Genomic DNA, 19,959 nt, shown 5'->3' on the forward strand with positions numbered 1-19,959 from the left:
TTCCACCCTAGTAAACAAGAGCAAATGTTGACTGTTGTTTTTGTTGTTCTGTTGCTTATTTCTTGACACCATTTGCAGAAGTGTTTTGTAAAAGTATTTGCTCATTATTTTTCTGCTTTTCTGTTAATACTAGATAACTATTTACAAAGATGATGAGTGTGTATTAGCAAACAACTCCCATCGTGCTAAATGGAAAGTCATTAGCCCGAGTGGTAACGAGGCCATGGTTCCATCTGTATGCTTTACAGTTCCTCCACCAAACAAAGAAGCAATAGATACAGCCAACAGGTAGGGACAAAACAAACCCACCAATTTTTCTTTAAATGTCATTTCTTTGAAGCTTGGATTAAAATAAAGTCTTTTTTTCCCCTCTTCATGTGTTTCTTTGATCTAAAGTTGGGGTCTCTTTATGTTTCAGGATTGAACAGCAGTTTCAAAATGTTTTGGCCCTTTGGCATGAGTCACATGTAAACATGAAGAGTGTGGTGTCCTGGCATTACCTGACAAATGAGATTGAAGCTGTTCGAGCTGGCAATGTTGCCTCGGTATGTGCTACGTCTGGGGAAGGGCCTCAGCCATTTTCTGGAAAGTCATAGACTGCATATCCCAGAAATACTGTATAATCGACAATTTGCAGCAATCCTCATCTTCCTTAGGGGAATAGCTGGCTGGTTACCAGTGTGCAATGTTCTGCATTGATCTGATCAGCTTTTACACAGATACATTTGGGGAAGGAGCAGAGAGAGATGGAATCATGAAAACTTCCTGCAGCCTTACTGTGCTGATTTCTGTAGCCTCTTGTCAGGGAGGGATGGGATCTCTGAAGCAGTGAGCAGTGACTAAATCTGGATTCTGTTCTGCAGCAGCCTACCTATCTGCATTTATGCTGAAGATACTTGGGGAGGTTAGTTTCATTAGGCTACAGTTAATCTTCATGAAACCTCTGTTATTTCCTCATGCTGCAACTTCTTGCTCACAGTGGAACCTCTGTGAAGTGACATTTAGTCTTTCAAGCTGAAGGCAGCTGAACACTCCCTCCTTCATAATGCATTTTTTTCAGTCTTATGCATGTCTGTAAGTATGAAATAGCTAGCTAGGATTAATTTGTCAGACATGAAATAGCGCTGTAGGTCAAAATACTGTTCTTTCTCGCTAAAGCAGTGTGTGAGGTCATTTAAATACACCATGCTAGATGTATGGCTGAACACTATTTTCTAAAATAGTTTATTACACAACATTGGTGTATATCTGTCTACAAACTGGTGCAATAATATTTGCAATACCTAAAATTACATTTTTCACTCCTAATTTCCCACTGTTGCTGAGAAGGAATCTCAGATGATTCCTGAAGTGTCCCTACTTGCCTGACTCTTGTGGGCTGTTCATTGTTGCTACTTGACATTAGATGGAGAAACAGTGTCAGATAGAGGGTTGGCTTGACAGGGCTCATTACTGGTGTTAAAGATGAAAAAGATTTTATAGTGAGTGGAAACTATCAGCTGGCAAGCGGACTCCAACTTAGGATCAGCAGTGTTTCAGAACCTCGATTCTTTGACTTGATCATCTTAATATTTGGCCAGTTTTGCTTTTTGATACAGACTGTTACAGGGAACAGTGTGAGTGAGGTATTATTGCTGACTGTGCCTGGGGTTTATAATCTGTTGCAGATAAAGACGATGCTGCCAGGTGAACATCAGCAGGTTCTAAGCAATTTGCAGTCACGCTTTGATGATTTTGTGGAAGATAGCCAGGAGTCCAAGATCTTTACAAGCTCCGATACGGCACAGCTGGAAAGGGAAGTTAATGTTTGCAAGCAATACTATCAAGAGCTTCTGAAATCTGCAGAAAGAGGTAAAACATTGCTGAGAACAGTAAAAAGATTCCCTCACAAGCTTGATTGTAGTTCTTGATAAAACTTCTCTCTCTCACTACGAGCACTAGTGAATTACCCTTTTTATCATACTGATACTGTTAATGCCTCAGTTCTTCTGAAGAGGTTGTCATAATTTTAACTGTGCACACAATTGCATTGTGCAGAACCTCTAAGTTGTTTTAACTTCATATACATTAAACTATGTGTAAGTATTGATGTGTTTCTTGAGAAACAGAGCTCTAAAAAAAAATTAACACCTGCTAATTTATTCTGAGCATGTTTAGTCATGCCTTCCTTGGTTTTGAATGCTGGAAGTGCAACCTGATGACTTTGTTGAGTTCATAACAGAAGTACAAAATTTTTCACGCTTTTAAGGCAAGAAAAATCTCAGTATTTTCCTAGCTCCACAGAATGTAGTTGCCACTCTCTTAATTGTTCTTAAATAGAATAAGAACAGAAAGCTTAAACTACATCCATTCTGATTTACTGTCAGCTAACGACTTAAAGAAATACAGTAGTGCAAAGCTGATTACTGCATTAACGTGATTTACTGTAGTACTGAGCCTGATACAGTGTGATGGGAACAATCAGTCACTGAATTTAGCAGTGTCTGCATAGGGGTGATGTCTGTGGCCGGGAGGAATGGTCCAAGACATACGCTAACTTTTCCTGTGTGAGGAGGTGATGTAATAATAGCTAAAATTCAAGTGTTCCTAAAATTTTCCCTATAGCTCAAATTGCAGCGGGATTTGTGGCAGTCATGAAAAGACTCGTAGAATGGTGACTTTATAAAAGTGTTTCCTGAGAAGACATGATGGAAATGACGCTATGGCTTTGTTTGCCAATATGTTCCTTGTTTCTTTCAACAGAGGAGCAGGAAGAATCTATTTACAATCTCTACATCTCTGAAGTCAGAAATATCAGGTTACGGCTGGAAAGTTGTGAGGAACGGTTAATACGGCAGATCCGAACCCCAATGGAAAGGGATGATCTACATGAAAGTGTGTTTAGGATTTCAGAGCAAGAGGTGAGCCTTTGAGAAAGGCTGTTTTGTCTAGGAAGAGAGCTTTATTTTAAACCAAACAGATCTAGGCATTTTGAATGCAGCCAGGAAGGTTTGCTGTGCACCTTGAACAGACAAGAGTCAAAGATGAAGCTTGTGTTTGTGAGATAAAAGGTGCCAATAAACAGCAACTCTGTTAGTTTCCTTCTTATGCAAACATTCTTTTGGACAAAAATTCAGTGGTGTCCACGTGAAACAAGCAGAGAGCAGACCAGTACTGATAATGCTATGTAGTGTGTACATCAGGTTGGCATGGGCTAAAAACACTGTCAATCACTGTTTATTTTACAGAAACTGAAGAAAGAACTGGATCGACTGAAGGATGACTTGGGAGTCATCACAGATAAATGCGAAGAGTTTTTCAGTCAAGCTGCTGGTTCTCCTTCAGTCCCTACTCTGCGTTCTGAGCTCAATGTTGTTATTCAGAACATGAACCAAGTTTATTCCATGTCTTCCATTTACATAGATAAGTATGTAGTAAGCCATTTCCCATTGTACGTTTTAGTGTACAATTTTCTCTGAAAAATAAATTAAATACATTCACAAATCAGTATGAATAATGGCAATCAAGGAAAAGGGAGTTAATATTTTAGCATTGTATAAAGGGGTACCCCATGACATGAAAAGCCTGCTAAACATAAGCGTGTTGAATATTGTTATAGATGGTTCAGTTAACAGATTACCATTTTTCAGATTAAAAACTGTAAATTTGGTGCTGAAGAACACTCAAGGAGCAGAATCGTTAGTGAAACTCTACGAAACAAAGTTGTGTGAAGAAGAGGCAGTAACAGCTGACAAGAACAACATTGAAAATCTCATGGGTACATTAAAGGTAAGAGTTGGCCGGTGCGTTTTCATGGGCAAGTCAAAAAATATTGGGAAGATGATCGCTTATAACACCTGTTTTGATTATGCTGTACTGTATAACGTATCAAAAGATGGCTTGGAGGATGGTATTTGGAGGAAAGTCTGTATTAGGATTGACATCTCAGGAATAAAAGAGCAGCTTTGGAACTTTAGAATTTGGAAGGTTTGTGTGCACATTCCTGCTGTTGGCAAACGTCTTGAAGTATCTAAGCTTCAAGAGTGGCGCTTGTTAGTGCTGCAGTGAGGCTTAATTTTTTTTGGCTCTTCAAGAGGTGTCATGCTTACAGTAACATAAATATATCATGGTTACAACATCCCTGTTACTGCTATGGTACACTAATCACGGGTTGCTAGGAGGTTTTTCAGATATATTTGAGAAGGGAGAAGATTAAGTTCAGCATTTTTTGTGTGTTGTATACACCTCATTTTAATATTGTAAATCATGAGTAATGCTTTTTCATTAGATAGAATGTTATATTTGGTAGGTATAATTTTTCTGAAAGCTGCAGTTTATAAGATAAATGTGTTAATTTACTGTCTGTATTTTGGTCTGTGTGTCAGGACAGATGCTGTTACTAACAGTTTTTTTGCAGTTCATAGCTAGTTACTTCAGACCCTTTCCGGTGTCATTCCAGTGTTTGTGCAGCCAGAAGTACTATATTAATTTAAATATTTTTTATTTATTTGTTTATACATTTTATGTAAAATACTCATTTGTAAAATAGTGTCATAGTTTTGAAGTTATTTACAACTTACCATTTATCACATACTAGCAATGGAGATCTGAAGTAGATGAGAAAAGACAAGTGTTCCATGCCTTAGAGGATGAACTGCAGAAGGCGAAGACGATCAGTGATCAGATGTTTAAAATGCATAAGGAGCGTGATCTTGACTTTGACTGGCATAAGGAAAAAGTTGATCAGTTAGCCGAGAGGTGGCAAAACATTCACTCTCAAATTGAAAATAGGTTTGTACAGCTTTTATTATAATTTGTTCATGTGTTATGCTGGTTTTGTTGTTTCTGAGGAAAAATAAACAGAAATTAATGTTAAAATAGCTCAGAATAGTTTTCTGAACTGTTTGTGAAATGTGCTAAGATCAAGGATTCTTACCTTTTCTGTGCCTCTCCACAGGAAATGTCTGTTGAGCACCAAAAGATTAACAAGATATAGAAACTTTATTTACTCACAACTTACCCAGACACAGTAGAGCAAAATTGTCTTTTATTTTAGAAGAAAAAAGCCTTCAGAAATGGCTTGCTGTCCTATGGAAATTCCATCTGCTTCTCCGTATAATTAGTTCTGACAGGCTACATTGATGAGCTGATTCATCAGTTATGATTGGATTCATGTCAACTTTTAATGATTCAAGTGCTAAGTCTGGAAGTCCTTAGCTTCCATTGACTTCTGTGATAATTTTGTCACAACAGCTTTTGATGAAGTGCCAGTATTTCCTTTTGGTGTGCAATGGTTTTCATTCAGCCTCAATATCCAGTTGAGAAGTTGCTCTAAATTCAGCCCTTCAGTGTTACTGTCATGATAATGTTGGAGAATGTTACTCAGATACGCGTGCCTGCACAGATGTGCAGATACAGCAAGACACATCTACATGTAATTCACAGAATCACTGAATTGTGGGGGTTGGAAGGGACCTCAAGAGATTGTGAAGTCGGACCCCCCTGCCAAAGCAGGTTCCTTAGGACAGAGAATTCTGAAGGAGGTGTCTATAAGTGACATTTACTTTCTTTTACATACAGGAAACAGCACTGTAGGAAAAAGTATGGCCAAGTTAAGGAAGTCTGTACTACACAACCTGAATCGTTTTCCTTTAAAATTTTCATTAGTTTGTCATAACTAATGAACAACAAGATGATAAAACCTGAACAAGAGCATCAGAGATGGTGCTGTTGATGTAAAAGTTCACACAACGTTCTTGCACATTTTTGTGCTCCTTTTCTAATATCCATTCAGGTGCAATACTGAAGTTAATCACTTTTAAGTAACTAATTTATTGGTCTCTATTAACGTTGCTGGAAGTTAAAAGGAAAGATGGGCAAAAGCTGACCCATGTAAAGCTGACTGCAGAGTGGCTAGCATTAAATCCACCTCTGATTTTTCATCTCTTGATAGTGTGATATAAGTTAAATAATAATAAAAAAGTTTTGTGAGGTACTGAACTGCCCTTATTTCCTCAGAGGGCAAACATGGACCACATGCTCTCCTTGCAGGACTGTATCCTGAATAGAATATGTTGAAAAATCACTGTTAGTACATAGTGGCTTCTAGTGTAAATAGGACAGATTGCTGTAGTTGCAGCATGGAGCTGTAAACAAGCTGCTTTCTGCAAATGTTCACTCTGCTGCTTCCTAACAGCTTGACACTGATGATCATTATACAGAAAGTATGTACAAATATTGGCTGCAGTTATCATGATTCGCTTTTTCATGGTTATTAGCTTTAAAACATGCTTAACTATGAAACCAGAGCAGGAGTGTCCTTTGATTGCTCTTTTTTCAGTCGCCTTTTGGCATCTTGAGAACACTGCTACAGTGATCATAAAAAGTTTATTTATCCTGCAGTGCTTTAGAGCGGTACTTTGAAGTAACAGTATAAGGATCATGAAAGAAAAACCGTAATTATTCTCATCAGTATGGAAACCACTTTCAAGAAATACACAGCACACACTTTTCAGGTCAAAAGCATGATTTAAATGGATTTACAGGGTCAATTGCTTTCACACATTAGAATATTTAAAGGCTTTAGTTTTCGTGTAACTCATTTTGTGGGAGCCACAGAGAGTCTGGGAACCACAACATAACTCCAGCACAGCATACTCCTTCCCAGTTCGCCCAGGTCACATTTGAAATACTCTCACTTCTTACAACAGAATTAATTGCTGTTGCAGAGCCCTCCCTCTTGTATGGGGTTTCTTGTCCTCATGGAGGTTCAAGCAGTTTAGGTCACTAATTAGGGATATGTGCAGAGTTTCTTCTGTAGTAGGATCTCTCTTGGGTGTCATTTATGAGAAATGAAAAGGCTTCATCAAGCTGGGAATTTTGGTGTTTGAGAAATTAATTTACTCTTTAGTAAATATTATTTTACTTGTTTGTAGTGTGGGCTATAGGAGAGATAAGGCATCTGAAGCCTTTAAAGCTGTATTTGGCTTAGTGTTTTACTTTTTATCTTTAATATTAAATTTCTTCCTTTTGGCTTGTCTTATAAAATCAGGTTGCGTGACTTAGAAGGTATTAATAAATCCCTGAAGTATTATAAAGATACTTACAATTCTTTGGACACTTGGATTCAACAAGTGGAAGATACTCAGCGAAAGATTCAGGAAATCCATCCTGAAAATAGCAAAGCATTGGCTAAACAGCTGAACCAACATAAGGTATGAGAGTGATCTCCTTGTAGGAAAGCCCTGCTGTAATGACCAAAGAATTAGAATGTCAGTTTAACTCAGGGATGTCAGCGTTATTTCTTGATAGAAATGCTTTTATCCCTCAGCCGTTACTGTAATATTCCAAGTCATCACCACCTTTTGTGGCTTTGTGTTTATAATACAGGTAACATCATGAATATATCACTCACTGACTATTGCCATTTTACAGATCAGATTGTTTCTGTCCCCAAATGTGCCAGAAGAGCACAACCTTAGAGAGTGCCTAAAATTCTGGACGTTATTTTTTTTTTGTTCCGTACTGTTTTTGTTATTTATGGATATAGAAATATTTTTGTGGAAGCAGAGCAAAACTCAACAACTGTCTCCTGCAAGAAAGAAATGCAGACAGAATAATAAATTATATGTGTGAAATGGTATATACCTGATTTAGTTTTGAGTTCACTGACCAGCTATTAGACCTGGCAGGGTTTTTTCACTATTTCCAGCCTGACAAAGCCTGGGACATAGGCTTGAGCATGGAATCACTTACATGCTTATTTCCACGCATGCATGCGATATAAATGTCACGATGTTAGATAAAATAGAAATGCTCATAAGAATAGGAATAACTTTTCGAGATGAAGATGCAGATTCATATTTTACAGATGCTGGTTTCTGAGATTGAAATGAAACAAAGCAAAATAGATGAATGCCAGAAGTATTCAGAACAATACTCAGCTGCTGTGAAGGTAATAAATAACATTATACTTAGAAACCTTCTCTTTTTTAGTGTCAGCATCATGTGGAATGCTGGTCATCTTGCGTATTTTTTCTTCTTACAGGACTATGAGTTGCAGACTATGACCTACAGAGCTATGGTTGACTCCCAACAGAAATCTCCAGTGAAACGCCGAAGAATGCAAAGCTCATCAGACTTCATTATTCAAGAGGTAAATGGATTTCTTTTGACAGGAAAACTTGGGCTTTTTTAGTCTTTACTTAAAAACAGTGTAAACACAAGAATGGGGTGTAGGATTTATTAATGATTAAATAGGGTAACCCAAGGAAGATTACGTATATGTGTGTATATATGATGTGATAAATATTCTGGTGGTCATTATGCAGTATTTGGGTGATGAAACAGTATCTGGCTTTTCATCAACAGAAGTCCCTGAAATTCTAAAAAGCCCTATGGGAACTTTATCTCAGTAAAGCTGTTTAGACCTGTCCCTGGGCTGGATCTTGATCACAGTAAACAGGGGGAGCTTTCATCTATAAAGCTTGCCAGATCTGAACACTAACAGGTTCCAAGGCAATCAGCCTCATTTGGATGAGAAAGATAAATCTGTCTCCCTGCTAACCGTTAGAGAGAGGAATAACGACCAGCTCTGCTTGTCCCTCTTAAAACCTGTTGTGATGGGGGTGTGGGGAGTGGGGGAATGAAGTAGCAGCCAAGTCAGAACACTGTCTTCTGTTTCTTCTCCTTATGGATCACCTTATTTAACCTTAGGATTTATGTCTGCACATGCAGCCTATTGATGGCATTCAACTTTGGAATCAAAATTAGGACTTTTGATTCCATTAATCAGGATTTTGGAGTCAAGATTGGCATAAGCTGTAGAATAATTTTTACCACTTCTTTGAAGGTTAATGGGAGTGTTTCCCTCTGTCTCACCCCCACCCTTGTTTCTCTGCAGTTCATGGATTTACGGACTCGCTATACTGCCTTAGTGACCTTGATGACTCAGTACATTAAATTTGCAGGTGACTCTTTGAAAAGACTGGAAGAGGAAGAGGTAGGTCATCACCTGGCAGATGAAGCAAAAAGAACAGCTGGGCAAATAGAAAACAATGTATCTGTTGGAATTATTCACAAAGTTAGCAGCAGATTTGAAAGACTAAAATTCCTTGTATATGCTGCACTTTATACAGGAATGTAGGTGTGTTACATTACGTCATATCATTCAGATAAGCAAAATCCTACACTACCCATACATTTTACCACTGCTTCCAGCTAGAAGGATCATATGGATCACTTAATTCTGATGGAGATATAGTAACATACAGTATATTATAATACTTTAATATTTTAGATCTCGATCTTTTGTATCAATACAGACATTAAGTAGAGTGCAAACTTTCGGTGTATGCATCACTGATATCCTATATTTGCCTTAATATTCTGTAGTATGCATTCTGGTCTGCTTAACAGCATAGAAGGGACTTCTTTAAATAGAGATGTGATGCCCTTTAATTTCTGAAGTTTCTTTGACACATTTAGAATTCTTTTTTCCCTTCTGCCTTTCGACTGCTTTGATTCCTTGTGGTCAAATGGCATTTTATTTATGCTTAGTGTTGACTCTTATTAACAAGAGTAGGTTTCCAAAATTGAGCAAATTACTCTAAAATACATGCTTGCTGCAGAATCAACCTTCCAAATAATTGAAGGACCCCCCCCCTCCCCCGACCTTATAAATTCTTCACTTGGTTTGGAAATATTTCTCTCTAAAATAGATTATATAGTCATTCTTAAGGACTACAGCTGTTTAGTGTAATCTATACAGTGCACATCTCTAAAACAATGGTGATATTAAATGTAGTTCTCTAGTTGTGCCTACTAAATGTAGTCCTATATAAATTATATAAAATTACAGAACACTTTCATAAGGGTATAAATTTTAATGTTATTATTACAGAAAAAAAAAACAGAGTTCTTAAACGAACACTGTGTAATTCTGGCGTTGGCTTTGTCTTTGTTGACTTGGCTTGCTGTTGAATACTTCTGGGCAAAGTGTAGCACTAACAGCGTGTACCTTGGTGCATCATGAAGTGGTGGAGCATACTGATGGAAATACAATGTTTGTTGATAAGTAGCCATTGTTACTGAGGATTTAGTATGGCTACTAATACAAATGGTTTCAAGGATAAAAACTGAAACAAAGAACAACAATTGAAACAAGGATCAAGAAATGTGTCAATGGTGATAGCCTTCATGTTCCTCAAGAGCAAATGGAATCTTTTAAACTCTTGGAGTTTAAAATCTGAAGTGTTCTGAATCTCCAGGACTGCTTTTTTGGAAATCATACACTCTCCATCTTCCATCCTCCTCCAACTTCTGGCAGCCTTCTAAACCTAAGCAGTTTTCCAGTCCTCAAGTGATTTGATGGGTTTTTTCCTTAGTCAGCATAGCAAATTATAAAGTGACTAATACTTTTCAAAGGAAGAATGAGAATCTTTTTCTTCCAGAATCAGACCGCTGAAGTCTTGTGATTTTTCCAAGATTGTCTTTCATGCCAATCTTTCTTCCTAACTCTCAGTAATGGGATTAAGAATGGGAAAAAACGAGATGCTTTCCATGATATCTCGGTTTAATTCATGTGCTGTCATGCTCAGAGCTTACCAGAAGAAAGTGATCTCCAGCAACCTGTGAAGTCAGCTGAAGTTTTTCAGCGTTTGGGATGTAATGAAGCTGTGGAATTCAGAGAAGAAAGCACACCTAATGAAAACATGCTGTGTGTGGAATATCTGCAAAAAGTCAACTCTTCCAGTAAACTTAAACATGCAGAAAACAAATTGGAAATTGACAGGAGAAAATTAGATGCAAACAGATATGGTAAAATCAAAACTGCTAGCACATTAAAACAATTTTTAAATTTCAGGGGTCGAGAAAGTAGCATTAGTGCCAGTAGAGAAAATAAGATACATACAGAGCAAGAAAATTTAATGGATTTTGGTAATCAAAGTAAAGATAGAAAAGATTGTTTTGATTCAGCTGAGCTCTGTGTGAGTAATGATCCTGATGAAATGTTAAATGATCAAATTGTTAATGGAGAGAGACAGAAAACAGAGAAAGTATCAGAGAAATTGCCTGAAGTGGAAATGACGCACGAAACCACAGGAGAGATCATTGCAAGAAAGGCAGAGAGTGATGCTTCAGCAAAGGAAGAATGTGAGATGCAATCAGAAACTAATCCTGAGCTAATAAAAAAGAAAGATGAAGTTACTCCCAAAACTGGAAAACATACCCTGGATATCAGCTCTTACAAGCAGCAACGTTCTTCACCAAGAACACCTTTTGAATGTCAGCGTAAAGAGCAATGCTTTACAGAAAGTAACAGTCATAACACTTTAAACTCTGAGGGCAGAGAGTTTCAAGTATGTGATGAAAAAGTTGACTCTGTTTCAGGTGTAACGGATGCAGTACCTTTAGGGAAAGCTGCATCTGCTTCCAGAGAGCTGGCAGCACATGATAGAAGTGAAAAAACAAAGTTGCATTTGCAATCTATGAGCAATCCAGAGGTGTCTGAGAGTATTGAAAGGCATACAAACAAACTGCACAGAGCATCTCTGGACAAAAGTTACTGCGTAGCAGAAAGCAAAATCCTAGAAAAATCAAATTTAAATCCAAATGAAGCCAAGACTACAATGCAAGAAATGTTGGCTGCTGCTTCAGGAAATATTCCGCAGAATCAGTCTGGAGCAAAAGTCTCTGAATCTTATCCATTAGATTTTGAACTGTCAGCAGTGCAGAATGTTCCAAGTTCAGGTACAGAATTGTTAGGAGGAGCTGGTGATTTAAATGCAAAAGCAGCTTTCTCAGAAGTAATTTCTGGAGGAGAGGATTATCGTCCATTATCAGAACATTGTTATGAAAAAGTAAGTGAGAAGGAAATACTGCAGAGTAAGTTGTTTGGTTTGGACACCATAAAAGTAAGCGGGATGAAGCAGAGTCAAGAAGACAAGTTAAAACAGGGTCATAAATGTAAAGATCTAGTTGCAGAAACGGACAGGAGAGATAGGAGCCACAGTGCAAAGGTACTTGGAGAAAACACTGAACTCCAGAAAACATTCTGTGAAAAAGCAGGGGAAAAAGCCTCACCTGAAAAAAAAGAAAAGCAGAAAAAAAGATGCAGTAATAATCAAGAGAAAAGGAGCATAACTGTCAGTAAGGTACCAGAGTTTTTATGCAATGCAAATGAAGCAGTTAATTTAAGAATGATTCTAAATCAATTCAAATCAACATTCGAATCTCAAAATACATCAAGTGATTTAAAGATGATTGAAGATAATTTAAACAATGAATATACTAATGATGTATTGATTACTGTGCATTATGAGATGCTTAAATTTTTCAAATTCTTACAAATGTTTGTTTTGTATTAATTACCATACTTTACTCCACCCAGCTGATGCTCAGCCATGTCGATTAGAAATAGTGAAAGCTAACTAGATATAGTTTGTAACTATATCTGTATTTTTAATTCTTGTTTTTCAAGCACAATACATTAGACTTTGTGTCTATGGGAGCATAAAAGGAGACCTAAGGAGAAAACTGTTTAAATGTTTTGTATCCACTGGGGTCTGTTCAGAATTGGGACATGGGAAACTATAGAGAGGAACTGAAGAAACTGCCTTTGCATTAGCCTTTTAGGAAATAGGTTTCATATATGAAATAGTCAAGTAAATCGGGTAAATTTGCACTAACCCAACATTTTGTATCTTTGAAAATGTTGCTATGACCACCCTTCATGCCATGTTTGTATGATCGTAGGACTATAGGTGTGTTCTTACCTCATGTTAGCTCACATTTGGTAACTCAGGCCATCATAGTGCTGATGAAGACAAGGTATGTATAGTTTCATCCATATCATTACTGGTGCATACACATCTTGTGTTAAGAGTTTCCCTTGATCTGCCAACATACGGACACTACCACCTGGCTGGTTTTCATTAGGATTTTCTTAATTACCATATTTATACTTTGAACACTGTCTGCATTGCAGAGCAGCTGTGCTCTGACCAGTCCCCTAGCTGAGCCAGTGGAGGCATTGGGACTGTGGAGCACACTGGAGAACATAGGTGTACTGGGGTTTAGATACTTCACTTTCTGGAGCGGGTGTACCTTGTTTCTAGCTCTGGCTACTCTTTCTTTTCTTGGAGTGGATTTCCAAACTTCTCTCATTTTCTTTTTGCTTGCAAGCTTAAAAACCTTCTTCCATTTCCTACTGATCTGATCCAGAATGAATAAGCTGCTTTGTCCTTGGGAATTCTTGCACATAGTGGTTGGCTCACTGTTTGCTCTACATATTTGTTTGGAGAAAAAGCGTATGCGAGCTGTACCACTAAGAGGCATCTGACTGAAGTGAGAGGCTTAAGGACTGCTTCGCTTTCTGGATGCTTTTATGAAGGGGTTCATGTTTGGCTAATGGTAACTTCCTGAAGCCTTCAAGAGAAGGTGATGGTGGTGGGAACTGCTCGTCCTACTTTCTGGACATACCATTAATGTGTAAGTATTTTCCATTCTGCTTTTCTAAGAGCCTAACATGTTACTTACGTTGTATTACAAAAAGTACATTCCAAAATGATCTCATTCTTTCACAGATCTTAAAGGATAAGGAAGCATCAGTACGTGAGGCGTATTCAAATCTAATGGCACAGCAAAATAGTACAGTTGATGAAAACAGAAAACTCATGGGAAAGCTAAAAACACTTGAGAAGATGTTGGAAGATACAAAGAAACAAAAATTCCAGGTGGAACAGGAGCTCCCTAAAGTGAGGGAAGCCGCAGAAAAAGAGCGGAAGAAGCAGCAAAAGGACATGGAGGAGATCTGTCTTCAGAAGACCAGGGCTGAGCAAGAGGCAAAGCAGTGTCGTATAGATCTAGAGAGCATTGAGAAAGAGAAAGCGGATGCGGAGAAAGAGTTGGAGTGTGTAAGGCAGCTCATTCTTCAAGCAGAGACTCAAAGAGGTGTACTGGAAGAAAACCTCCGTGCTTTTCGAAGTCAAGTAGAAGAAAGTACCTTTACCAGAAGAAAGCTTGAAGAGCATCTAAGAAGAAAAGATACCAATCTTCATGATTTAGAGAAAGAAAAAAAAAACTTAATGCAGGAGCTGAAGAAAAAAACAGAAGGAGAGGAGAAACTTATGAAACTGATAAAGCAAATGGAACAAGATCTTGAATTTAAAGGGAACCTGTCGGAAATAAAGCTGCAAGAAAGAGGGAAAACTGAAGTCAGAAGTAAGGTTGTTGAAGGCAGGTACTCAGTAACTAGGGAAACTTTCCTGCCAACTTACACAGCTGGGCAAGGCAGCCAGTGTAGGGTCGATTCTGAAATTGCAAGTTTCCAGAAGAAACAAGAAACCAGAAAAATAGAAGAGCTTAACCAGAAGATAGATGAGCTAACCCTTGCTAACAAAAAAGCTGATAAAACCATTAAAGACCTGAAATATGAACTGAATGAAATTGAGCTTCAGAAATCATCAGCAGAAGAAAAGTCTCATGTATTAAAAGAAAAACTAGATAAAGTCAATAGTGAACTTAAATGCCTCAAAATTAAACTGGAGGAAAAAGACCAACTAGAGCAGGGATATTTGCAACAGCTGAAAGAACTGGACAGGCAGCTGCATAGAACAACAGACAAAGCTGAAGAGGTGATGCAAGAAGCTGTGGATCTTAAGAAAATTAAGATGAACTATCAGGAGGAGCTGAAATCTGTTCAGCAAGAAAAGACACAGCTAAAAAGAGAAGTAGAGGAATTAACCAGATCGCAGACAAAAACTGAAATCACTATCAAACATTTAAATTCACAAATTGATTCTCTTCAAAAAGAGAAGCTGGCAGCGGAACACAGAACACTGTCATGCAAAGGAGAAGCAAATAACCTTCAAGACCAATATAAGAAAATTCAAGAGCAGTTGTTTCAGAAAACAAAAATAGAGAAAGAAAACCAGCAGGAAATCCAGATGCTGAAGAACGAGTTAGCCAAAAGTAATCAGGTATCAGAAACATTGAAGCAAAAGATAGAGGACCTTAATAAATGGAATAATGAAACAAAACTACTGATGAAGCAAATTGAGTCTGAATCAGAGAAGATTACTTTGGAAAAACAAAGTATTGAGAGGAAAAATGATGCATTAAAAGCTCTAGCTGATGGTTTCAAAGAGCAACTGCGTACAACAAATGAACAATTGCACAAGCAAACAATAATTGAGCAAGAATTCATATGTAAAATCAAAAGCTTGGAAGTGGATTTAGCAAAAACAAAAGACTTAGCTAGTGAATATAAACAAAAATGTGATAAACAAAGTGCTTCCACTCTAACCATTGACCGGGAGGTTAAAAACCTTAATGCCCAAATGAATGCTCTAGCTATGGAGAAGAGAGTGAGCGAGCAGAAAGTACAACTGCAACAAGCTCACATACAAGACCTAAGTAATAAATTAAAAAAATTACAGGATGAACTCCATCAGAAGACTCTGGATGAACAAATGGCACGCAAGAAGATGATTCTATTTCAGGAAGAATCCATTAAGTTTAAACACTCTGCAGAGGAATTCCGGAAAAAAGTTGAAAAATTACTAGAATCTCATAGCATCACAGAAAAGGACATTTCTGGCATAAAGCTAGAATGTGTTGCTCTTCAGCAGGAGAAGCATATGGCTGAGGAAAACATCATGTTGTACAAGAAACAAATGGAAGATCTGCAAGAAAGGCTTAAGAAGTGTCACGAACAACTACAGCAAGGGAAGCAGGCTGAGATGGACTATCACCAGAAGTGCAGAAAGCTTGAGGAGGAGTTGGAAGTACAGAAACGCACGGTTGAGAGCCTGAAGCAGACAGTGGATCTGCAGGTCAGGGAGAATGAACACAGGTTTCTTTTTCAAAGTGAAGTTCAGCAAAATAATAAACTCCAAGATTCTGGATTTAAATTGAGCTGTGAGAAAAGAGGAAATGATTTCAATTACCTGAGTAATGCCACAGCTAGAGAACGTGAACAGTTTCCTCCACATGCAAAACCAAGCTCACCTTTGCTGAGGCAGAAACAGGAGAGATCAGGATTTACATCTGATCAAATAGAAGGAAATACGTTATATGTGAGTGCTGATGATACAATACCAAGAGAGGTACAGTTCCAGATGTCAAGAATAAACCAATCACTAGAAGATACCAGTGCACAGTCATTTACAGAGTATGTTTCTCAGACAAGTACACAGTTCCAGATAACTTTTGATAATGCAAGCCAAATCTCTGGAATATCTGAAAGGGACAAACTGAGAAACAGGAACCTCCACAGTTCCAGAGAAACTATTAGACATGGAGAAGACATGAAACATGAATTAGGAGTGGTAAAACTACATCCCTTGGAGGTACACACTACATTTTGTAAGGGTTTGCATTCCTAGTGCTGGTTTTTACTATTCTGTTTGTTGTTTTGTTTTAGTTATAGTTTATCACTCTTCTGCATTCTCTCTATTGTTTCTTTTGTTCTTACCTTGGTGAAGGGAACCCCTTCATTCTTACATGATAGAAAAAAGCTTTTCATTAGACCTTTGTAGCACTCTGGTAATATCTAAAACCACATTATTCAAAAAGTTTGCATTGGAAAAAAGAATTCACGTACAGCATTGTATCATTATTGGTCAAAATAAACATTGATTATTGGCACTACGTTCACGTATAACAAACAACGGTTCTTGTTGCTCAGTCTAGTCATATTCTTGTTATTGAATGCATAGCACTGGCAAACACACTTTGAAACTCTAGCTATCTGTATTTCTCTGCTCTCCAGTGCTAGTAGCGGTTCTCCTTTCTGACTTACATTCAAGTTCTCCCTTTTGTTTCTGTGGTGGTGGATTTAGGAGTGAATTAAGTGTGACTTAGTTCTGCAGATTTCGTTCTCACTGTGTCAAAAAATTCCTGTTCACAGATAGTGAAGAACAAGCAGTATGACATGCATGTTGAAGTCACAACATTAAACCAAGAAAATGACAAGACTTTTGGTAATGAAGAGAGAATGTTTGAGGGATACAAAACTTCCGAAGGGTTTAGGAAAGAAGATTTTGCAAAAATGAGCTCTTTCTTAGGGGAAGAGCTTTTAAAAACTGTCGATGATGCTACCCAGTTGGAATATTTTCCAGAGGAATATGATGATATTAAATTTCAAGGTCTCCGACGTGATGTAACTGCCAGACAGTTGACCGAAGTTAAACTTATAGACAGGCTTACGGTTGAGCAGCTCTGTTCAGGGCAGAAAACTATTGATGAGGTTCAGAAAAGTCTTGAAAAATTTTTAACTAAGCCTACGGCTATAGCTGGGCTATACCTTGAATCCAGCAAGGAGATACTCTCCTTTGCTTCAGCAGCAAAGAGAAGAATCATAGGAAAAGCATTGGCATTAGCATTTTTAGAGGCCCAAGCAGCTACTGGTTTCATCATCGATCCCACAACAGGTCAGAAATTCTCTGTGGATGACTCGGTGGTTAGAGGGCTTGCAGATACTGAATTCAAGAGTAGACTGCTTGAGGCAGAGAAAGCTGTTTTGGGCTATTGCTGTTCTGGGAAAGTGATCTCTGTGTATCAGGCTATGGAAGCTCGACTCTTAGACAGAAAGAAAGGTAAAAATATCCTTGAGGCTCAAATTGCAAGTGGGGGTGTCATCGATCCCGTACGAAGTGTTCGTGTGCCTCCAGAAACCGCCGTGCAGCTTGGCTTGCTCAGCAACACAATTTTAAAGTTTTTACATGAACCTTCTAGTAATGCAAAATGTTTCCACAATCCGAGCAACAGGAAAGCGATGTACTACTGCGATTTGCTGAAAATGTGCTTGTTCAGTGTAAGCAGTAAGTGCTTTCTCCTGCCAGTTGGTGAAAGGAGAATTAGTAGCCCATCAGCAGAGAAAAGTCATAAAATCTCTGTAGTAGATGTTGAAACAGGAGCGGAAATGACTTCCTATGAGGCTTATAAGAAAAATTGTGTTGATAAAGCTACATATCTTGAGCTTTCCAAACAGGAGTTTGATTGGAAGGAGTCTACATGCTTTGACTCTGATGGGAATTCTTTTCTTTTGCTTACAGATCTTAAAACTGGTGTACAATTTAATATTGAGGAGACCTTAAATCAGGGTAGAATTGGCAGAGCATTAGTTAGTAACTATAAGGATGGTTTTATCACAGCTAATGAATTTGGTGATATTTTAGTTAGCAGTTCACAGCCAGATAAAGATTTAAACAGCCCTGTTGCAGGGTTCTGGCTTTCTGAAACCAATGAAAGAATTCCAGTCTTAAAAGCCTCACGCAGAAACTTAGTAGACAGAGTTACTGCCCTCCGATGTCTTGAAGCACAGGTTAGTACAGGGGGCGTTATTGATCCGTTTACTGGGAAAAAGTACAGTGTTTCAGAAGCTTTGCAGAGGGAGTTAATCAATGATGGTTGTGCCAAGCAAATCCAGCAGTGTGAGCTGATCTTCACTGGGATCATTCACCCCGTAAGGAAGACAGTGATGTCAGCTGTTGAAGCTATGCATTTAAATGCCATAGACAAAGACATGGGCATGCGCTGCCTGGAGTATCAGTACTTGACTGGTGGGTTGATAGATCCAAAGTCTCATTCCAGGTTAACGATGGAAGATGCAATTAAGAATGGTATTATTGACGCTGTCACAGCTACAAAGATAAAAGATGAACAATTGTATGTTAAAGTTTTAACGTGCCCCAAAACGAAGAAGAAGTTAACCTACAAAGAAGCGTTAGAGAAAGCAGTTTTTGATTGCCACACGGGGCTGCGACTGTTAGAAGCAGCTCAGCCCATGAAAACGGGGATTTCCAGTCTTTACTATAATTCATAATGGAGCGAGGATGTGGGTACGCATTTGAGGGCCTGCTTTAAAACCCCGTCAAGCCAAGGAAAAGATCGGCCATGGCGTTTATGGAAAATCATAAATGGTGTTTTCTAACGTAATCACGAGTTGCTGTAAAACTAATTAGTACAGACCACTAATTGCTATGAACCACTAAAACAGGAATTAAATATTATGTGTTACAACATTTAAATTTATAGATAAACTTGGGCAGATTGATCATTCCTAAATGAGACTGTGTGCTCAGTCTTCACCTGAAGGCCTTGTCTGATATTATCTATGTGCAGGTGGTGTAGGCGAGACATACTGGGGCTGGTGAACAGTAGAGCAGAATCAGTAGCTGTGCGTGAGACACGAATCAGATTCTTGCATTAGAAATTGAAAAGGGATTGCCCATTCTGCAGATGGGAGACTGTGCAGTATTTCATGTGACCTGATACCTAACTTAATATTACTTATCAGTTGGCAGGTCTCATTCACTTTACAAAAGTGGCAGTAAAGTATACAAGGGTTAAATCTGTAGCCCAATAAACAGATGCATAAGTAATTTTTCTCACACTGATATTTCATTAATTTTAGTGCTCACATCATAAAATTACATATTCTAATTTTTTCTCACATCAGGTAATGTTTTTTCTAGAATTATTCTCAAGCTCTAATAGGCAAATGAATTACAATTACATGTAAATATTTTTAAAAATTATACTGAAATAAAACATCTACGTTTTTACTGGTGATGCATTGAAGGGCCTAAGCGTGTTTTCTAAGTATTGATAAAATTAGAACTACTAACAGGTGGTACTACTAAAAAAAAATACATTCTCCTGTGCAGAAAGAATTAAATGTCTCTGTATTTTCTTTGTGTTGTTCTTGTTTCTGTAGACATAAAAGCAATGTATTCTTGCTAATTATAATTCAGTAATACATGTCCATGGCTTGCAAAGTACTGATACCCTGTGCTGGCTGTACATATCCACACCTGAGGGTAATGCAAAGGCAGCAATTCAAAGATACTTCATATGCAAATGTTGCTTAGATTTTATCTGCTGAGTAATGGCTGGGAAGCTTTTTCTTAATAAGTCATTTTATAATGAATGTACATGTGTATGAATAAGCACCATAATCATAATTACAAATCA

The 19,959-nt window shown here is 37.9% G+C and overlaps 3 protein-coding genes across 3 annotated transcripts in view; all 3 read left to right on the top strand.

Annotated features, from left to right (window-relative positions):
- The window catches only part of DST (dystonin), a gene marked incomplete at its 5' end in the record, with an annotated part of 301,073 nt that overhangs the window by 164,615 nt on the left and 116,499 nt on the right, over positions 1-19,959 (top strand). The window contains 11 exons of the mRNA XM_084262411.1: positions 134-288; positions 419-545; positions 1,668-1,851; positions 2,743-2,900; positions 3,228-3,406; positions 3,630-3,768; positions 4,577-4,770; positions 7,031-7,193; positions 7,850-7,933; positions 8,027-8,134; positions 8,882-8,980. Coding sequence (XP_084118537.1) covers positions 134-288; positions 419-545; positions 1,668-1,851; positions 2,743-2,900; positions 3,228-3,406; positions 3,630-3,768; positions 4,577-4,770; positions 7,031-7,193; positions 7,850-7,933; positions 8,027-8,134; positions 8,882-8,980 — 1,590 coding nt within the window. The remainder of the gene's footprint in view (positions 1-133; positions 289-418; positions 546-1,667; positions 1,852-2,742; positions 2,901-3,227; positions 3,407-3,629; positions 3,769-4,576; positions 4,771-7,030; positions 7,194-7,849; positions 7,934-8,026; positions 8,135-8,881; positions 8,981-19,959) is intronic.
- LOC311190422 (uncharacterized protein) lies at positions 13,375-16,367 on the top strand (the record flags this gene model as incomplete). The annotated part of the gene is made up of 1 exon (XM_084262330.1): positions 13,375-16,367. Exon 1 carries the CDS (start codon positions 13,467-13,469, stop codon positions 16,365-16,367), a length of 2,901 nt encoding a protein of 966 aa, XP_084118456.1. The 5' UTR covers positions 13,375-13,466.
- On the top strand, positions 16,916-18,808 carry LOC311190423 (desmoplakin-like; the record flags this gene model as incomplete). The annotated part of the gene is made up of 1 exon (XM_084262331.1): positions 16,916-18,808. One exon carries the CDS (start codon positions 16,916-16,918, stop codon positions 18,806-18,808), a length of 1,893 nt encoding a protein of 630 aa, XP_084118457.1.

This window comes from Gallinula chloropus (genome assembly GCF_964237585.1).
Source record: "Gallinula chloropus genome assembly, chromosome: 3".
NCBI classification, from domain to species: domain Eukaryota; kingdom Metazoa; phylum Chordata; class Aves; order Gruiformes; family Rallidae; genus Gallinula; species Gallinula chloropus.